Genomic DNA, 21,504 nt, shown 5'->3' with positions numbered 1-21,504 from the left:
CACATGTAGATCCTTGTAATTGGTCCCCCCTGCCCCCACTGCTACCCTCCTCTCCACCCTCCCAGTATCGCCACTAACACCACTGGTCCTGAAAGGTTCATCCACCCTAGATTCCCTGTGTTTCCAGTTCTTATCTGTACCAATGTACATCCTCTGGACTAGCCAGATTTGTAAGGTAGAATTGGGATCATGATAGTGGGGGAGAGGAAGCATTTAGGAATTAGAGGAAAGTTTTATGTTTCATCATTGCTACATCGCACCCTGACTGGCTTGTCTCCTCCCCGAGACCCTTCTGTAAGGGGATGTCCAATTGCCTACAGATAGGCTTTAGGTCTCCACTCTGAACTCTCCCCACCCACCCCCATTCACAATGATATGATTTTTATTCTGATGATGCCTGATACCTGATCCCTTCAACACCTCATGATCACACAGGTGGTGTGCTTCTTCCATGTGGGCTTTGTTACTTCTGAGCTAGATGGCCATCCTTGATTTTTTTTTTTTTTGCCATCCTTGATTTTAAGGAGTATTCTGCATGTCCTTTTTCCAAAACAGATTTGTTCCATCTTCTGGCAGTCCATAGAGTATTTAATATTCCACATGCCAAAGCCATCCATTCTTCTTAGGTCTTCCTCATTTATTGTCTCACTGTCACATGCATGTGAGGAGATTGGAAATCCCATGGCTTGGGTTAGTGGCATCTCAATCCTTAAGGTGACATCGTTGCATTTTAACTACATTAAATAAATCTTTTGCAGCAGATATGTCCGATGCAATGTGGTTTGATTTCCTGACTGCCTATCTATGGCCACTGTTGATTCAAGTAGAAATAAATTTATGACCATGTCTCTTTTCTCCATGTGTCATGATGTTGCTCATTGGCCGAGTGGTGAAGACATTTGTTTTCCTTATCAAGGTAGTAGTCTTTGATCTTCATTAGTAAGTCCTACAAGCTCTCTTAGGTTTTAGTAAACAAGGTATGCTATCTGCTTACTGTGGTTTGTTCATGAGTATATTTCCTCTCTTGGTGCTCCCTTCTTCTTCTTCCCCCCCCACCCCCCCCCCCACAGAGTCCAGCTCTCGGATTACATGTCGAGAATACAGATTAAGTATCTGTAGTGAAAGAATACAAACTTGATGTGCAGCTTTCCTGAGAACTTGCAACATCTCCCTGTTCTGTTCAACCAACTAACCCTTGATTTATACGCAGGTTCCTCATTAGCATAATGAATGTTCTTGAATTTCCATTCTTTCTGACGTTATCTATAATTTCCTATAATTCTGTTACTAACAACGTTTTTGACCAAGTTTTCTGGGCTATGTTACCTAGTGATTTGGCAGTTAAGATGTATTGGATCTAATGCAATTTGATTACCTCCAGAATGAGAGCTTCTATGATCGTCCAATTGAAAAGGAGTTTTCTTGGGAGTATGACCTACTTTAAGCAAATATCGATGCTGTGGAAAAGTTTGCTTGCTTGCTTTTTGCCGGATCTGGATCATCATCTGATCTCTGGCTCAAACTTGAGGCAGCAGTCTACTATATTGCCCTTCAATCTTGAAAGTCATTAACAGTCTACCCTCTTATCTGTGGACCTTGGATTCATTCACCTCTGTAACCAAAATCCTGCTGTCTGATCTCACAATCTTGGGTCCATCACATCTGCAGCTACATGGATCAAAAGAAGCCTTCAATCTGATATTCAGCCCACAGAGTTGGAGCTTCCTCACCTTTACAACAATATGAGCCATTTCCTCTCTCTAACTATACAAAGAAGAAATTTGGTGCTATAGTGGTCATACATTGGACTGTTGATCCGCAAGGTCAGCTGTTCAGAACCACCAACCACTATGAGGGAGCAAGGCAGTGCTACCTACTCCTGTAAACAGTTACAGTCTTGGACATTCACAAAGGACATTCCACCTTGTCCTATTGAGTTGTTATGAGTCGACATCGACTCAATGGCAGTACATTTTTTATGTCTACATACAAAAGGAGTTCTGGTGACAGTGCTGGGCAAGTGTTGGACTCCTCACTGCAAGGTCAACATTTGAAATGCACCAGCCACTGTGTGGAAGAGGTAAAGGCTATCTGTTACTGGAAAGACTTACAACCTTCAAGCCCCTATCTAGAGATGATGGCTATGAGTTGAAATGGACTTGAATGCAGTGGTTGGTGGTGGTTTTGTATGCTTAGCTACACAGCTTTGGCTTCTCTACAGAAGCCAGTCTAAGACAGAGCCACACAGTCACATGCCTTTGTCTAGTCCATAAAAGATAGGGAAATATCTTTCTGATAGTTTGCACTTTCAGGCCAGAGCCATCTGACATCAACAATGATTTACTTCATTCTACATCCTCTTCAAAAGCCACCTTGAATTTCTGGCTCTTCCCTGCCAATGAATTGCTGCACTCATTTTTAAATTCCATTTAGCAACAGGGTCTTTCGAACCAAACAAAGGACACTGCTTAAAATTAAGAAAGGTGTTCCTTAGGGTTGCATCCTTTCATCCTCCGACCTCAGATTATATGCTGAGCATATAATCTGAAAAGCTGGCCCATATGAAGATGAACATGGCTTCTGAATTAGAGTGAGGTTCATTAACAGCCTGGTGTCATGAAAGTAGAGGAATTGAAGCACTTACAGATGAAGAGCAAAGGCTACAGCCTTCAGTATGGAGAGAAGCACAGTATGAAGTAAGCACAAAGATTCTCAGCTGGGCCAAAATACACGGTCATGATACATGATGTCAAGGATTTCATTTTACTTGGATTCCCAATCACTGCTCAAGGAAGCAGAAGTCAAGAAATCAAATGACATATTCCATAGGACAAATCTGTTGGGGAAAGAAATCTTTAAAGTATTAGGGAGAAGACATGTTCCTTTGAGGACTGTGGTACACCTGACCCATACTGGTATGTTCAGTGGTCTGATAAGCATATGAAACCTAGACACTGAATACAAAAGAAGAGAGGAGAAATGATGCATTTAAGTTTTGGTGTTAGTGGAGAAATTTTAATACACCGTGGGCTGTCAGAAGAGGAAACAAATCTGTCTTGGAAGAAGTACAGACAGAATACTTCTGAAAAGTGACTTCATCTCAAGTACTTTGGGCATAGTGCAGGATGAATCAGTCCCTGGAGAAGGACATCAGGCTGGGTAGAGTAGTCAATTAGTAAAAAGACAAAGGCCTTCAGTGGGATGGATTGGCAAAGTGGCTGCAACAATGGGCTTCAACATAATGAAAATTGTGAAGATGGCCCAGGATGAGGCAGCATTCCATTCTGTTATACGTAATCACTATGAGTCAACACCAAGCATGCACCTTCTTTGTTTCCAGTATTCCCATATCAATCACCAGTCATTATCAATGCATCTGATTTGCATTGATTGATCAAATCCAGACTACAGAAACTGATAAAAATTTTAAGTTTCTCCATCTTTGGCAGTAGTAGTTGGTGCATAAATCTGAACAGTAGTCATATTAACTGGTCTTCCATTTAAGCATATGGATATTATCCTGTCACTGAAAGGGCTTTAGGAGTGATCTCATAATGTTTTTCCTCTGACAATGACTATGATGCCATTCTTTATCCACTTGTCATTCCCAGGGTACTAGACCATATGATTGTCTCATGAAAAATGGTCAATACCAGTCCACTTCAGCTAACAAATGCCTGGGATATCAACCTTTATGTGATCCATTACATTTTTGATGATTTCTAGTTTTCCTTGACTTCACCACTCATTGGTTTGACATTTACTGTGGATACTTGCAAGTTGCTGAGATGCTGGGAGTCATGCCACTAGCAGTGCAAATGCCAGCAGAGTCACCCAGGGTACACAGGTTTCAGTGGAGCATACAGACTAAGAGGTCATCCAGAAGAAAGCAATGGTCCATTTCTGGGAAACGAGTCACTGCAAACCTTCAAGCTCCAGATTCTGCTGTGATCCATGAGGTTTCATTGGCTCATTCTCAGAGGCAGAGCACCAGGCTTTTATACTAACCAGTTTCAGTCCCACAGCGCTGTTGGAATTTTCCACCACAGGAGAACCTCGTGGTATTTGGAATACTGGTGGCATAGCTTTCAACATCACAGCAATACACACGACACTATGGTTGAAATATGGAAAGCTATGTCGGGAATTGTGATGTTTAAAAGACACTGTGTTAGTCTGGGTACATTAGAGAAACAAATCCATAGAAACTCATATGCATAAGAGAGAGTTTTCTATAAAGGGTAAGTGAACATCAAGAAAACATCCCAATCCAGTGCTTCCCAAGCCCACAAGTCCAACATTAATCCATATGTCCCACACCAATCCACAAAGTCCTCCTTCATCTCACAAAACACACGCCATGATGCTGACTTCTGGAGGAAAGCCAAATCAGTGAATGTGTAAGCATCTCAGCACTGGCAGGGGTCTCCATACGGCTGCTCCAGGACCCAGGGCTACATCAGGGTAGGTCCATGTGGCTTCTCCTCAGCAATATATTGCAGGAAGTCAGCCTTGCAAGCTGAAGCAGGGAACTGGCTAAGGCAGCTGCACCCTAGTCAGATCATCAAACAGCAAGAGACCCAAGAACTCAAAAGGCAAGTCTCACCAAGCCATTTATCCCTTCACCCTTCAATTAACCCCACATGCATTTATTGGCCAGGTTGGCACAATAATCTTTAACTATCTAAGACATGAAATGTCTCATTCTATGAAACTATTTTAGTTACACCCTTGAAAGTAGAGTGAAATTGAAAGCGCTGATGATAATAATTAAAAAGAAACAGAATTTTTGTTACCATTTTCAAAATACTTGAATGTCACTGAACAAAGATGAAGCCCAATGTTGGGTCTCGGGAACCAAAAGACATATTGTAGAATGAAATATTCATTTTTGTTCATAGATAGTTAACTGTAAGACAAGACTGAGTTTTTGTTACTCTCTGGAACTTGTTCATTCAGATAAGTTCCTAGCTGTTCTCTCCTTAAATGGGATGAGTGAAATTACCAGTCTAGAGCTCTAACTTGCTCATTAGCTGAGGTTATCTATTTATGGAAGACACAAAGATAAACCCATTGCCATTGAACTGGTTATGACTCACAGTGACTCAATGAGACAATACAATAATCTTAGTTTAAAAAAACAAACTAACTAAAGAAGATAAAGTTCGAGAAAAAAAAATATCCTCAAGTGATCTCCACTCAGATAGGCTAGATGCCTATTGTGTACCCAAAACAGTCAAAATGCTTACCTCCCCAAAATAGTTATCAAATATGACTGGAGGAATCATTTTGTGATATTGATGAAAGCACAATTTAGCTTCAACTTCTTAGAAAGGAGACTAAATAAACTCATGAAGCAGCTGCTTCCTTTAGAAAGGGGAACCACAATAAAAGAAGTAATTTAAAAGATTAACCAGAAAACTATATTAACACTGGGAAGCACATAAATTATCATAATCCTCAAAAAAAAATCTTCCTTTTAGGATGAAACAGATCCAGCTAAAGTAAACTGACTTGAATTTTTTACCTTGTATAAGATCACTATTATTAAATATAAAAAGTAGTTTTCATGCTAAAAGAAACATTCTTTGATGGTTACCAGGGATGGGAGAAAAATGTGAGGTAGATAATTTCACAGGCTCAAGAATGGATGAATGTTAACTTGAATGAAGGAGAAGGAAATATGCAATAAAAAGAAGGTCGAGGAAAATCGATGGAGGCAAGAGACACCTCTGGGATGTTTGCACGACTTAAAGATGAAACCCAAAACACAAACCACTGCCATTGGTGGAGTCTGCCTTATAGCGACGCTACAGGACAGAGTAGCTCTGCCCCTTTATGGAAGCAAAACCCTGCTATTTCTCCTGAAGAGTGGGTGGTGGATTCCAACTGTTGACCTCAAAGTTCGCAGCCCAAAGAGTAACCCACTGCACCACCAGTCAACAGAAGCAAATATGTTAAAAACATAATCCGGCAGTAGTGGGGACATTCTAAGCCTTCGCGGGATAAGAAGACTTCATCTTTCTCCCTAGCTCAACGGTACTCTCCATTTATTCATGCTTCATCAGAATCTTTGAATCCCCCACTTCCTTCTCCTCAAGCTCTTTCATTAAATCCAGAAGTTGGAAACAAACTTTAAATGATCAAAGAAAAATATTTGCCATCAGAAATTTTTGAAATGGATTTCATCCTAGACCACATTAAACTTTGCATCAGGTTGGCATCTTGTTTTACTATTACCCTTTTTTAGGGTAGTTGAGTGAGATGCCAAGCTGGTTCAAAAGTTGAATGTTGCCTAGAAGGAAATCAATTTCAAATGTTCTGCTAGATGGACACAGTGGCTGCAACCATGGGCTTGGGCACAAGAACAACTGTAAGGATGGCACAGGACTGTGCAGTGTGCAGGGGTCAGACCTCACTTGATGGCACCTAACAACGACAACAACCACATCACTCTCCTGCATATACTGAGAGCAAGGATCTGTGGGGGTGCAACTCCTGTATGTGATACAGATGGAAACAATCATTTCAGAGAAGAAAGTAAGTGCTATCAGCACGGTCTCTGAAAGGCAGTGTCGTGGTGGGTATAGGCTGAGGGCACGGAGAGAGAAGCAACGTTCAACGAGAAGATAGCAACAGGAATCTTACCTGGCATCTAAGAACCCCAAGTTAATGAGGAGGAAACTAGACTCTGAAGAAACCGGACAGCAAGAAATAAGGTAACAATAAACATGGCTATTTGGAGATGCCTTTGCACTGTTAGACTAAGCTGTAGTAAAATAGCAAAGATACTCAAAACCACAGTAGCTCAAAGCAGGAAGAAATGTTTTCTTTTCTCTTATGTAACACTCCAGAAGCAGAAGTGAATGGTTGGCAGCTCAGCCCATCTAGGCCAAACAGGGTCAAGTTCCTTCCTCTTTGTCGATCCAATATGTCCCAGGGTGTTTTCCTCATCAGAGGCCTCATTGGAAACTTGTCAGCATTTCATCCCTAGGCAGGAGGAAAGAGGAAGTGGACAGCAAATGGCTTCCTTCTTAAGAAAGCAGCCAGAGTGTGGTCTAACTCCAGGGAGAAAGGTAGGAAGTTCACAGAATCCTCATGAGAAGACCACACTCACCAGGAGAATCATCAGGCTGTGATCTGATCTACAGGTTACACTCCACCCCTATACTTATTTAGCAAGTTGACATGAAATTATGTAACTGCCACAGACCACTCCTTGTCAACTTGACACCTTTATACAACTCTTTAGCCACAGATAATTTTTAAAACAAGGACAGTAGTAAAATCATGCTTGTTCCTAACAAGATAGAACTAAAATGCATGCAACTCAAAATGTGCCAGGTTCACTTAAGCATAATACTCGATAAGCAACAAAATAAAAATATTCTATGCTTAACAGCTGAAGTTATGTGATCATAATCCTCTAATTCTATAGACATATTCCCCTCCTATGACAGTTTTTAAGCCAGGCACTTCATGCCTTTATCCCCCCAGTTTTTGGAATCCAATTTCTATACTGCCCACTTGTATCAACCCAGTGCTCTGAGGAGACAAGCGTGTTCTTTGATGTGAGGAATCTTCATTCCAGTTGAAACCTTGTAAGTCCACATCCATAAACAAAGTTAAATCAGGCCAGGCCTTCCATAAAGTCAGCAGTAATATGCACCAATCACAGACTCAAAAATCTTCTCTTCATCTGGTTGTGTTCTGGTCAACTCAATGTGGGTTTCCCAGCTTAGCCTCACCAGGGTGCCCCATTGACCTCCTTGCCTTTAGGCCATGGGTTCCTTCAACAACCCTAGCTCCCTTGAGCTAGGTCATGAACTTCAGACCAACCAAACCACTCTCATCTTCTCTTCTAATCCCTGTGAACCAGGTCCACCAGCGTCAGTGGCTAGACTCATGCTATCTCTTTATTGCTGCCTTTCTTCCATTTCCACTCAACAATTGGATCCAGGTGGTCACCTAGCAAACATTTCAGGCTCCTCACAGGATCCCCTTAACGTTCAGTCCTAGAAAGAGAATTTTTGCATGGCTCCAATTTTTTTCCAGCTTCAGGCACAAACCACTAGTTCAAAAAAAATTTTTTTTAAGTGAAAGGCTCCCTTTCCCTCCCCACCCTCTGTCTGCCAACATCCCCCTAGGCAAATCTCTAATTGAATGCAATGTCCGGAGCACTGAAAGCACTGGTGGATGTATCTTTTCAGAGCCTTCTTTGTAGGCATGTCCTACTTCCAATTTAAAGGATGAAGGCAAGGAGGCTTACAAACTATTTTTACTTCCCAATAATAATTTATATCACACATTATATCAATAACAATAGGTAGAAGAAATCAGCATAAAACTAATAGAGTCAGATCCTAAACACATTCTTAAAAGTCAAATTAAATCCTTTTTTATCTCAACTATCCAATTGATATGAAATGGCTAAAATGGCTGCATTTCCTCAAGACAGGGCAGGGTCTGTCAGCCATTTTGACAAGGCAGCATGGTCCCAGAGTTCAAGGAGCCATTTTCCCCTTTAATACATTAATCACATTCATTTTCACCATTTCAAACAGGAATAACCAAAGACAACAACCAAGGAAAAGAATAAAAACTTTAACTTCCCATGTTCTTTCCAGAAAACAATCAAGTAAATAATGTAGCCCTATCTGACCTCTGGCTAGCCAAAAAAGAAAAACTACCATGAGGAAGAGGTCAAACAAGTATTCACTCTGCATCTTCATGATTTGTTTCTCTAGAACCCCACTCCCAAGTTACCATAATGTGTTAGTCCTATACTAGTACATAAATTCCTCTTCAGATTCACACAGGACATGCAATGATGCTGAATGCAGGAAGATCACAGGCCAGTGGGTGAAAAGTCTTGTGGATCCAGAGGTGGTAGAAGCACCTCAATACTGGTGTGATACTTCTCCAGCTCTCTGGGGGGTGTCTCCTCAACAGGAAGCTGAAGCAGAGAGTGTGTGGTTCACCTCCAGGGAGAAAGATAGGAAGTTCCCATAATCCTCATGAGAAGGCCATGCTCTCAAGAAGGCATCATCAGGTTGTAACCTGATGGACAGGCTAGACTCCACTCCTATACTTGTTTAGCAAGTTGACATGAAATTATTTAATAAGTGGCATCACATTCCGCATCATTTTCAGTCCTACCTTGAAGCACAATGTTATATGTGATATGATAATGGCTATATACCCATTAGGAAGATAGGGTTCTACGTCTATCATTTAAATGTACACATTGAGCACTAAACCAGGTGATGAAGAAATTGAAAATTGTTACCAACTTCTACACTCTGAAATGGATCAAACACACAAACTGGGTGCTTTGGTAATTCCTGGGGATTGCATGGGAGAGTTGGAAGCTAAGAAGATGGATCACTTTGGAAAACATGGCCTTGGTGACAAACCACCTAAGATCGCACAATAGAATTTTGCAGGACCAATGTCATTAATTCTCAAATCCCCTTTCAACACTAGAAATGGCCATCATGACGAACTGGTGAAGCGAGATGTGCAGTGTGTAAAACCAGCTCTGCCTGCTCAAAGCTAGGACTCTGGCTACACCCTGGCCTTTCTAGGTTTCCGGGGTGGGTCGGGGGGGTGGGTCAGAGGGTGTGTTGGTGTCACCAAGTACACTTTGGAGATGGTGTGGTGAGAGGTGAGCATTTAGCAGACCAGAAGGATCTTCAGGGAGGTCTTCTCTGAGGTCAGGGCATAAGTGAGCAAGCCAGGGCTGTGACCTCACCTCCTCTGTAATGGAGCACAAAGAACTTGGAACCACGGTAACTGGGTGCCCACATTGTAAAGCCCCAACCCAGCTCACTTCTGTGGAGAAAGTCCACAGAGGAAGGTGTTATCCTACTCTCTATACATATTGATTCCGGTGTCAAGATTTATTTAGCCAATGGCATGAAGACTTTTAGGAAAACTGAGCTTCATTCTGAACTCCCATCTCAGAAGGCACTGGCCTTTGGCCAACAAGAACTATAAAGTAACAAAAGGTGGTCCTGGGCAGACCAACTTGGGCCAGGCCACCACTGGGATCCCACCTGGGCGGCACCACACCCACACTGGTCAAAACAGCCCCCAGGCTATGCCAGCCCTTGTCCTCCTGGGGTCCCTAGTAGTTGGGTAGGAGGACATGAAGGCAAATGCTATTGGATGAGTGAGAGACTGAGTCCATTTGGGAGAGAGGTGTGTCGGGTCAGGAAAGGGAGGACTGGAGGGTCCCCGATGCCTCCCTGGCTGTCACCCTGTATTGTCTCTATAGATCCATCCTGAGGACACAGAGAGTCTGTGGTAGTTACATAATCTCCTGTCAACTTGAGGGTATTATGAGTGAATGGGGTGGAGTCTAGCCTGTCAATCAGGTTATAGGTAACGATGCCTCTGTGTGGGTGTGGCCTTCACATGAGGATTCTGGGAACTTCCTCTCTCACATTCCTGTTGACAAGCCACATGTAGCCATGCTGATGGGAGCCAGAGCCTAGGACCTGGAGGAAGACTGGAGATGCTTCCCCTGCCATTGGATCCACAAGTCTATACACCCGCTGGTCTATGATCTTCTTGCACTTGGCATCATTGCATGTGTTGTGTGAGTCTAAAGAGGAATTTATAGACTGGTATCGGACATATGGGCTAATATCGAACTTATGGACTTTTTCTGGACTGGGCTGAGATGTTTTCTCAATATACAATTGCTCTTTTATATAAAGCTCTTTCTTATCCTCACATTGTTTCCCTGGATTTGCTTCTCTAGTCTATCCAGACTAAAACAGACTTCCAGGAGTGAGAGGCTGGGACAGACTAGCCCAGGGACAGTTAGGATTGCTAGAGCCGGAACCCCCTGCCCCAAACAGCTGTAGCAGTCACGTGACACCAGCATGCTCTGGTGAGGGTAGTGTCCCTGTGTGGAACCTATCTCATCCTCTGTCAGTGTAGCTGATAGAACCACAGGGTGGCTTTGAGGTAATGTTGGCTCTGAGAGGCAAGGCCCCCTGTCAGTCCTATCCAGACCATTTGAATTCACTTCCCTGAGTCGCCTGCTCAGATCCTTGGCTAATGGTGGGAATCCAGCTTTCACCCATGGCTAGCATGAGACCACAGGTCTCTAACCCCCCTGAATGGATGCCCTGGTTGGTCTGATCTGGGACTTGCCTCCCGCTGGAGAGGAAAGAGCTTGCACCTCCCACTGCCCTCTGAGCAGGAGCTGCCAGGCCTGGGCAACCGCAGAGTGCACGTCAAGTTGCCCAAGAGTCAGGCACTTCTGGACTCTGACTGCCTGACTTGTAACAGACAGCTGACATCACTACACGTCTGCTTCCTCTCATGTCCAGTGGGGGGTGAGGGGTGGTGAGGCCTCACTGGTATTGCAGGGAGATGCTGTGCTCCCTTGGTCAATGGTATCATTTCAGGTTCCTAATGTTTTTCAAGACCATTTACTTCTACTTTGAAAATCAGGCCCCATTTTTGGTTAGAAGCACTAATGTCTCAACTATAGCTATAAGACACACCAGGCAGTGGAGTCTGGCTGCCTCTGGCAGTACGTCCCTCCTCTTTCCCATTTCAACGAGACCATCCATCAATTCAGGTTGTCTCAGACACCACCCAGCTTGGAAGCCAGCAGGACTCCTGGCTGATGACATCCTGATGGAAGCTCACGTTTTCTGACGACTTCTGCGATAAGGATCTCTTCCAGAGATCCTTAACATCCTGATCAAAAGGTGAGTGGCCTACCATCCACAGTGCAGTAAAATTGTGTCACCTCCCAGCTGTGAGCACAGGAAGTTCTTTTCACCTCTCTGGGCCTCGGTTTGCCCCTCTGAGAAGAAGGGGCAATGAGACCAACCTGCCAGAGTACTCTCAGACTGCCAGCGATGAGTCATGGCAAGTGTGCACACTACGCCTGTCTCTGTGGAAGAGGCTGCTAGAGAGGACGGGCTGGGTGCTCACACTGTCCATTCATCTCTCCTTCATGAAGCAGAGGTCTGTCATTTGTAAAGTGACTTTGGGTGGGAAAGGAGGGCCTCTTGTCTCCATAAAGGGTGGGGTTTGTGGGGACCTGTGCCTGGTCTGGGGATGGGTGGAGCCTGCTTCCCCCAAATCTAGGTCTCCCTGGAGGAGTGAGTTCAGGGGCGCTCCCTGCAGGAAGGAAGCAGTCACAGACCACTGCAGGTGGAGCCTGGAAGCCCTGGGTGCAGAGAGGAGGGTTGGAGCTCCCGAGCAGCCTGTGGAAGAATCCATGCCCCACGATGATCCCCACCGGCTCTGTGTGCCCATCCCCCATGGGAAACTCCAAAAAGGAGGTGTAAGTAGAGTCATGCTTCAGGTCCTTCAGGGCCTCAGATACATGTGGACCTCGGGAGACCAGTGTCCATGGGAGAGGAGAATCTCTTGTGTTTACTGACAATCAAGCAGCACTCTGGTGCACGGGGTGAGGGCTTGGGCAGGCTGGCACAGGGGCCAGCCTCCCTGTGTGCCTCCCACAGGTCTCCGTGGGACATCCTGTGTGCTGAGCTGTGAGGTACACAGGCAGACACAGCACGGGCCTTCTCCGGAAGAGTTACTCTTTGGTGGGAAGGGTCCAGGGCACAGACAGAGACATTACCCAGGCTTCCTGAGAAAGGACAGTTGGTCAGACCATTGATGAAGGGCGCCCTGAACTACGGCGCTCCTAGCCCCCTGCTTAGTGACCAGGCCTGCCACTGTCTGGACAGTCATAAGGGGTGAGCCTGAGACTGGCCTCCAGAAGGGAAGGTAGGCAGAGGACCCCAGCCCTTTGCAGGGGTACCTGGTGAGGGCCATGTGGCGGAAAAGGCTGGGGCTCTGGCCCTGGTTTTCACCAACCCCCTCAGAGCCATTCTCAGATGTCCTAACCACCTGGCTGGACACATGTTTCCATCAATCTGACCCTCTCCCTTACTTCACCAGCCGGCAGGTCCTGTGGGAGCAGCTTAACAGAAGGCATGACTCAGAGCTTCAGTCTACAGAGCCCTGCACCTATTGGCTGAGCTGAATGAACGGAGGCAACCAAGGAAGGGCTCAGGGGTGCGAAGAACTACACAGGGCCGCCTTTGTCACCCAAGGAGGATTTCAGAACTAGAGTGGACCAGAGCCCAGAGTTAGCTCAGACCCCTCTGCTCGGGGACAGCTGTGGGGAAAGGCTTCTTGAGGGCGGGGCACTGGGAACGGACTTCATGGCTGTGGCTTTTTGTGGCATGGGAAAGGCGTAAAGACGGGCTATGGTGTGAGTGAAGAACCAGCACCAGCTCTCCATTCAGAATGTCAGTGAGCAGCACCCCTGGACGCCCTGGTGACGGTGCTCGGGCTGCGATAGCACCCAGCAGCAGCATGGCTCATCATCGCGGTCCCCCTCACAATGTGTGGAGCCACGGGGAGAGCCTACTGGCCAGCTGGAACGTGTTCTTCTGCCAGCTTCAGAAGCAACCGACGCCCTCATGGCCCACCGACTACACGATGAGAACCCTGCACTCCATGCGCCTCTGGTCCTCCCTCTCCAACTCGGGCCTGGGTCCCCTGGACCGAGCTCCTAATCACACCCCCTCCCCAGTAACTCCTCCCACAAAGCGAAGGCCTAGGGACTCCAGGACTGGGAATGGTTATCATCATCCGCGGGGGAATTTTTTCCCCCTTTTCTTTCTGTAGTTCATATTATTTTGATTTGTCGATTTAGATTTCGCATTATACCAAGTTTAAAAGTCTTTCTCGTCTGATCGTTGTGCTACATAGTGTCACGGTCTTACTCAACCAGCACCCGTGTCCACTTTCAGAGCATTTCCACCACCACACACCAAAACATGGTACCCATGAAGCAAGTGTCTCTGTTGCTGTCCCGCAACCTCCAACCACCACGTCCCCGGGCTCTCTGTCTGTAGAAGGGAGTGCCTCTAGGCTTCTGTAAGAAATCCTTCTGTAAACGTAAACACGTGGCTTAAGGTCTTCTAGGTTGAGCCGCGTATGTAACGCGCTTTAGCGCTCAGGGGTCTCCCATCGCGCGCACGGTCCTTCCTTTCTTCTGTTGGTGGACCATTTGGGATGCACTTCCATTGGAGCAATGAGAGCGGAGCTTCTGTGAGCATCGGGACCAGGGTTTGTGTGAGAGCCTGCGCACGGGATAAATCCCTGGGCAGCGGGCGTGTGCAGGGAGGAGCTGGGAAGGGTAAGGCGGTGGAGCTAGAGGGTTCTAGCAATTAGGAGGGATCAAGAGGCAGACAAGCTAAGGGAGCTGCAGAGGTGGGAGAGGCCTGGAGCTTCCGCAGATGGGGCCAACAAGGACACAGGCGGTGCCCGGGACCAGCATTAGTGTGGGGCGTGAGGTGGTAACAGGCGTCAGCCCCAGTATGAGAAGTGAGAGGGGGACCTGGGCCTGGAGGGCACCAGGACGGGAAACCATTCAGTCTTTATGCCATCGAAAACACACTCCACTAGCCTTGTGTATTTTGAGAGTGAAAACCAAACAAAACTATGGAATGCACACAAGAAGGAAATGCCCGGAAGCATTGCAATTATCACTTGTGCAACTGATTAGAGGGCAGAGGGTGGCACTAACGTGGCTGACTGTGGCGGGGACATCTGCCCTAGAGAGTGCAGAAGCACATGTATGGATGTGTTCCCATTATTCACTGCCATCGTGGTGGGTCTCACAGCAGCTGTATGTATCCAAAGACAGCCTTCTCGAGTGTCACTGGTAAGAACTCGCTCAATCACACACCCAAGGACACACTCGCACTGATTCAAGTTGGTTCTGGCCAGCCCGGCAGGCAGAAGAACAAAGGGCACAGGACCATCTCCAGGAAGGGGAAATGGAAAGAAAGAAGCTGCAAAAAGACAAAGACCTTCTCCCTGAGAAGAGAGAGAAAGACTTTCCTTAGAGCTGGCAACTAGCCACCTAAACGCTAACAAATCTAATTCCTTTTTGTTAAAGCTAAGAATAGTAATAGAGACATTTTGATCAACATATTTCTGATGTCACTGCAGCAACCCTGAACAATCAGCTTGTTTGGGTCCCTCATCTCACGCAGCCCCGAGTGGCCAGCAAGACAAAAGAGCTTTTTGATATGAGAATTTTTAATGGGAAAAATATATACTTTGCATTCTGAAAAGCACTTGCATAAGCGTAAAGAGGGCAGATAATCAACGATTCTATCATTTCAAAAGCACACAGCCGTTATCCTACCCAGATGGACAGCACCATCGCTGATGGTGCCAAAGGAACAGTAGAGTTGTGAAACACAAGTGATCTGTATGGAACTGAAAGTAGCAAAGCCCTTTTTCCTCCCTGTTTTGGGTAATTTTACGGTGGAGAATCCCGAGGGCAGGTATTTGCCTTGCGGTTCTCTCGTTCCAGTTTTTCAATCTCCAGGGACAGTTTGTACACCTCAAGGGCGAATTTCACCTCCTCTGGTTGTGGGAGACACTTCATAAGGTGGCGGCTTGCTAGCACCGCCTCACAGCCTTCAGGGACTTCCTGAAAGAGACAGAGCGGTGGGCGTGGCTGAATGGCTCGCTTCAGATCATGAGGACAGGTATATCACTGACAAAGGCAAAGTTACAGGATCGCAACCAACCCATATTTGGAGGCTGAGTCGGGTAAACCAGAAAACTCTTTAGGTCTGTTCTGAGACAGCTCCTCAGAAGGCCTCAGCTCTTTCTGCTGGCCATCCAGAAATAAAACAACAGGATATAATTATATGGTCTTGACAAAGTTCAGAGTCAAGGCTCTTAAGTCAATGAGAAGGCCTCTCACTAAGGGTCTCAATTTTTCCTGTCCTAAGGTGACAGCAGGAAAACTTGCCCTCCCTAACTCATTAGATTCTTGTAGAGGTGAAAAGAAGAGGCCGTTGAGTGATCTTCAAAAACTCCGAAAGGACTACAGACAAGTCCGATCTCATGAGTGATGGTTGGGAGGGTGTTTCAGAGGGCCCGCCATGTTTAGGATGTGACAGGACAGGAACTTCCTTGAACAGTGTGTGCTACTTACCCACTCACACTTGAACACCTCTGGGTACCAGGTTCTGTTCTCTGAGCAGCTGATACTTTGGGTGCCAACCACATTGTAACCATGATTGCATTGGACAGAAATATTTTCACCCTCATAATATATATTCTTCTCCACAGACAAACGGCCATTTTCTACCTTTGGTTTCAGGCACTGGGCTGTAATGAAAACACAGTTTTCCTTGACCTGCCATTCTAAGAAAAAAAGCATGATAGAAGGCTAGAATGGCAAGTATGAACTATATTTAGAGGAGCTTGAATGGTGCTGTCTGGTAACTAATGGGCTGCTAACCATAAGTTTGGCAGTTTGGACCCACCAGTTGCTCTAAGGGAGAAAGATGATGTCATCTGGACCCATAAAGATTTATAACTTTGGAACTCTGTAAGATCATTATGAATTAGAATCAGCACAAGAGTGGTAGCTTGGGGGTTTTAGGGTATATTTTCCAGTCTAATTTTTTTTCACTTTCATAAAACTGGAACATTAATCAACATTTTTATTGAGAATTGACTATCAACATTTGGACTGTTTTATGAACTATGTGATCATCTCATTTGAACCTCACAATAACCCCATGAGATGGCTTTTAATCACACTTTCTAGAGGGGTGGGGGTGGGGAAAGCTGGCATTGTTGAGATGTTCAGAAACTTGCTCAGGAAATAATTTAAATATATATATATATATATATTGACCCTAGATTCCTAGATTGTAAAATAACTATCTCCTGTGGTCTTGATAACTGTAAAATACTCGGTATGAAAATGCTCTTCTGCCCTCATTGTCCTCTGTACTCACAGACACAACAGTTGCAAACAATTTCTGGGATTGCTGTTAGAAAACAATAAAAATAGCTATTTACATGTAAACCCCAGGCACAAGGTTGACTCATTCTGTCACCATAATTTTTTGGCAAACAAGGAAAGAGTCCCTCATCCCATCACCTGTGTCATGGGCAACTTAGTTTCCTACACAAGGCTGATGGAGGCGCTTCATGATGGCTGCAATTATTCCATAGAAGCATACATTTATACTAAGGGGACTTTTTATTAAATTATTGCTTGGGCCCACAGCTACTCTCGGGTAAAATAGATATACAAAACACAGGGGTGGGGGGTGGGGGAGCACAGAATGCCTTTAGAGGCCTAAATTGGGTGAGTGGAATAAAAATATAGGGAAGATGAACTTTTCAGTCAATTTTTTGTACTTTTGCTTTGGGTACCATGTGCACATATTAATTGCTTAAAATAAATAATATAAACAGATGTATACATGTTGTCTCAGACAGAAATTAAGCTCTGCTCTTCATCCGGTCATGGTTTTTCCACCCACTTTGCCCTGATTGAAAAGGGAGGAGCAGTTACCTTTGCACTTAGGAGGTGGAGGGGACCAGGTTGAATCACTGCAGGAGATCTTAGCATGTCCCTGCAGAGCGTATCCATCATCACATTCATACAAAGCCTCCGTTTTGAAAATGTTAATGTTTAGTTGATGACGTCCATGGGCAATGTTAGGAGGAAAATTGCAAACTTGATGGTGGCGAGAGAGAAAAATGAGAGCGTGTGAGCTTACAAAATGTATGAAATAAGACATTCCGGGCATGATGTGGTTTATAAGAAGGTTCACCCTGACATTTTGTTTATGCCCAAAAGGATGTTTTGTGTGTCTCAGAACTTGTCCTGTTGTCTTATAATTCTTATGCCAATGAAGAGTAAGTAGTAAGGCTCAAGTTGAGTTCAAATCTCATTTTCCCCTTTTCTTGATAGAGTCACTGAACTTTAGCCCTAAAACGCTGAGCGCAACGCTTACATAACATTTATTTAAAACGTATCTGGTACCGAAATTATAAAGCTTTTGGAGCCGATGAAGATGTCGACGAAATCGTCACGCTTTACTAGTACAAACGCAGACCGCGAGTCACGCACGTTAGTGGCAGAATGCGTGCACAGTAGCGCCTGTTCTGACCGACCATGCATTTGAGGTTCAGTGGTCATTTGCGTTCAGTGCATTTTACGATAATTTTCAATCTAGTGAAGTTTCAGTGTTGATTTTTTTACATGTTCATAAAACTCTAGTTTTTATGTCAACAGTGTAATACTCATAAAAAACATTAAATTTATTATACATTTCCGCTTTTTCAAAATGTAACGACTTCATAATGTTCGTCTTTTGAGTCGATGGTGACAAAAATTACCACAGCATGGATTGTGATTTGTTTTATGGAAAACAGTGAATTTATGACCTAGATGGAAGCGATACAGACTCAGATAAGAAATGAGATGCTAATATGGATGAAATTGGTAAATAAAATGTGTATTATATTTAAAATTTATTTTACAATATAAAATTTTAATTATATTGTTATTCAAACTCTTTTGATAACAATATTTATTTTTTTCCCATGATAGGAAGTGACTATACACCTGATTATTGTGATTTGGATGAATTAGAAGACCTCGTAGCTAGTAATGATAATAGTAGTGAAGATGAGTTAGAAAGTTCAGTTATTGGAGTTGAAGAATAGATTCTAATATCTACAAATTCAAAGCCATCTACATCAAGAAATTGAAGAATTCCTCTTTGGCGGCACATTTCTGGAGACAGTACAGCTACACCTAGGCCTGAATGGTTAGGACAAATATCTCCTTCTGGGGTAGTAAAATGCCCTGTTGAATATTTTAGACATTTTTTCTCGAAGGATAGCATTACTCATATTGTCGACCAATCAAATCTTTATGCAATCCAGCAAATCCCAATAAACCTCTTGCACTGAGTGGCCAGGAACTTGAGCAATTTGAGGGTACACTGCTTGCTATGTCGATGGTGAAGCTCTCAAATTCACGTTTATATTGGAAGAGCAAACTAAACTGTCCTATTGTATCAGAAGTGATAAGTAGAGATAGATATAAAGTCCAAGATTCACTTCAATGATAATTCACAAATTCCCAAAGTCTGCAAGAGTTCAAAATGAGCATCGCCGAAGCTCTTCTTGAAGGAAAAAGTAATAGACCAACAAAAAGAGGCAGCCCTTCTACTAGCTTTACGGACATTGAGTTTGCTAACACAAAGAGAAGAGGTCCTGCCACCAAAAGTATCCCTGGAAGAGATACCCATTTGAATGGTCTTCACCGTTACCCTGAGGTCACAAACAGAGGAAGATGCAAAAATGTAAATTACAAGAGTGCACCAGTATTTTTCTGTAGCAAAGGCAAAGTTCATCTTTGTATCACAAAAGAAAAATATTGTTTTATTCAATTTCACACTAACTAAAATTATAAACAAATAAATTTTGTATTATATTATATAAATAAGTTTTCAGTTTGTCTTTTATTTAATAATAAAATAAGATGAAAAATAATATCGAAATGAAGGTTCATTTTTTTTCTTGTATTATAAATCCATGGATGAATGTGATGATTTGGTTACATTTTAAAATCATTGCAAATTGCATATTTTTAAGATATATTTTGGTTGTTATATATACTGATAATATGAAATTAAAGAATAAAAACAAAAAAATTTTGTTTTCCTGAAATTAAAAATTTAGGCATTATAGGCGTAAACTCTTTAGAGACCATTTGACCTGAAGTCCCCCATCCCATTGTACTCTGAAAGGGATGTTCACCAACACTGTGTGAGAAATGGAAATGAAATAGAGCATTGAGACTGTTAGGTAAACGTGAGGATGTGGTGGGGGACTAACATAGAAGGTCAGTATTCGGTGGCATTTGGAAGCCTAGAGAGATTGAGGCCTGACTGTTGGTGAGACTAGATTGCTACAGTTGCCATGGCAGATGGTAGAAGAAGAGATGAAGGGAATCAAGAAAGGGAACGTGCTGAGATCTGTACAGAGCCAAACGAAAACCAAACTCACTGCCATTGGGTCAATGCCAACTCATTGCCACCCTGTAGGACAGAGTAGAACTGCCCGTGAGTTTCCAAGATTGTAATTGCTTACAGGAGTAGAAAAGCCCTGTCTTTTCCCCAAGGAGCTGCAGATGGTTTCAAACTGCCAACCTTGCAGACTGCGTCCCAGTGTGTAATCATCAGATGATTGTGTTCCATAGCAGGGCCTAGCAGCACAACATTTATTGAGATATTAAGAAATTCTCTGAGAAGGTGAGTAACAGCATCAAAAGCCAGCGCTGGTGACAGGAAAGGCCACTAAGGAACTAGGTTCCCCAATCATAGCAGCAGGCAGAGGCTGCTCAGATGTACCTGAACGGAATCGTCATGATACGCGGTAAGGTCATCCATAGAGAAAGGCAGGGATGTCTGGGAGATATACAAATGCTGATTGAAAATCAATATGCAGGCAACAAGAGCACCACTCAATTTGTACAGTCAAAGGTTAGACGATTAAGAGAGTGACAGCAGTTGGCCGAGTAAAAAAGATGTTACTACTTGCTCAGATCTGAACCTGGGTCAAGTCCAAGTCTCGAGTTTGTTGATCATATAACAGCCAGTTCCTAGGAATAAAGCGACAAAGAGATCTTGGAAAGGATGGCCTGTAATTCATTCTTCAGTTGTCAAGCTATAGGTCCATATGTGTGGGTCCTGTGCACTGGTGGCATACTGGTTATGACGAACTCGTAACTGCTAACTTCAAGGTCTGCAGTTTGAAACCACCAGCTACTCCTCTGGGGAAAGATGAGGCTGTTTACTGGGTATATGTGCTGTTAGGTTAGCAAGTTCTGGGTTATAGATCCCTGAAAGAAAAGGGCCTTAGACTGATGGATTCTAACAGGGCCTGCTCACTATTTAACAGAGAGATATGCATCTACTGTGGGCCAGGACAACAGTTAGCCTTGGGATTCTTTGTATGGCTTCTTTTATCTCTTTCTCTCAACCCCCATAATGGTTTTGTGACCTATATGTGAAGCTATCATATCAGGGAAGACCAAGTAGAAGCCTGCTTCTCAAGCGATACCTCCTTTCCACATCCTGTAGCACAGAAATCAATAAAAAACATGTTGGAGCAGAAGGGCAATTTAGGGCTGCTCTTAAAGACCTAAATGTGCAGACATGGTGATCTCCTTCATGTCTCTTATTAGCTCACCAATTTGCTTATTAAAATAAATAAATGGATTTTGGAGAGCAATAGTAGCAATAGTAGACTACTGAGACTCATTTTATCCCTGCTACTGTGACAAATGTGATATCTGAGCAAATTCATGTAGGCCGAAGTACACAAGGCCTCTGAGTTAGCAAAGGCCTTCTTGTCTATCTTCTCTTTAAAAGGAGGCACATCAGAAACCATTTGCATTCACAGGGAATGGAGCAGCAAATACATTGACAGTTTTGCTCCTGGGCTATATTTCTCCTGCCCCATTACAGTAGAGTCTTGGACATCTGAACATCCCCCAGAACATCACTTTGATTCACTATGTCAATGACACCATGTTAATTCTACTGAATGAATAAGAAGGGGCTAGCATGATGATGAGCCATGGTGTGGCAGATAAAATTCAGAGACTTC

The 21,504-nt window shown here is 43.9% G+C and overlaps 1 protein-coding gene across 1 annotated transcript in view; it reads right to left on the bottom strand.

Moving 5' to 3' along the window:
- C4BPA (complement component 4 binding protein alpha) overlaps positions 1-21,504 on the bottom strand; it is a 58,187-nt gene that overhangs the window by 13,134 nt on the left and 23,549 nt on the right. Inside the window, exon 10 of the mRNA XM_075542366.1 lies at positions 17,390-17,554. Within this exon, the coding sequence (XP_075398481.1) occupies positions 17,390-17,554 (165 nt within the window). The remainder of the gene's footprint in view (positions 1-17,389; positions 17,555-21,504) is intronic.

Source organism: Tenrec ecaudatus, chromosome 1 (assembly GCF_050624435.1).
Source record: "Tenrec ecaudatus isolate mTenEca1 chromosome 1, mTenEca1.hap1, whole genome shotgun sequence".
NCBI lineage: Eukaryota > Metazoa > Chordata > Mammalia > Afrosoricida > Tenrecidae > Tenrec > Tenrec ecaudatus.
This window is presented reverse-complemented; position numbering and strand designations above follow the sequence as displayed.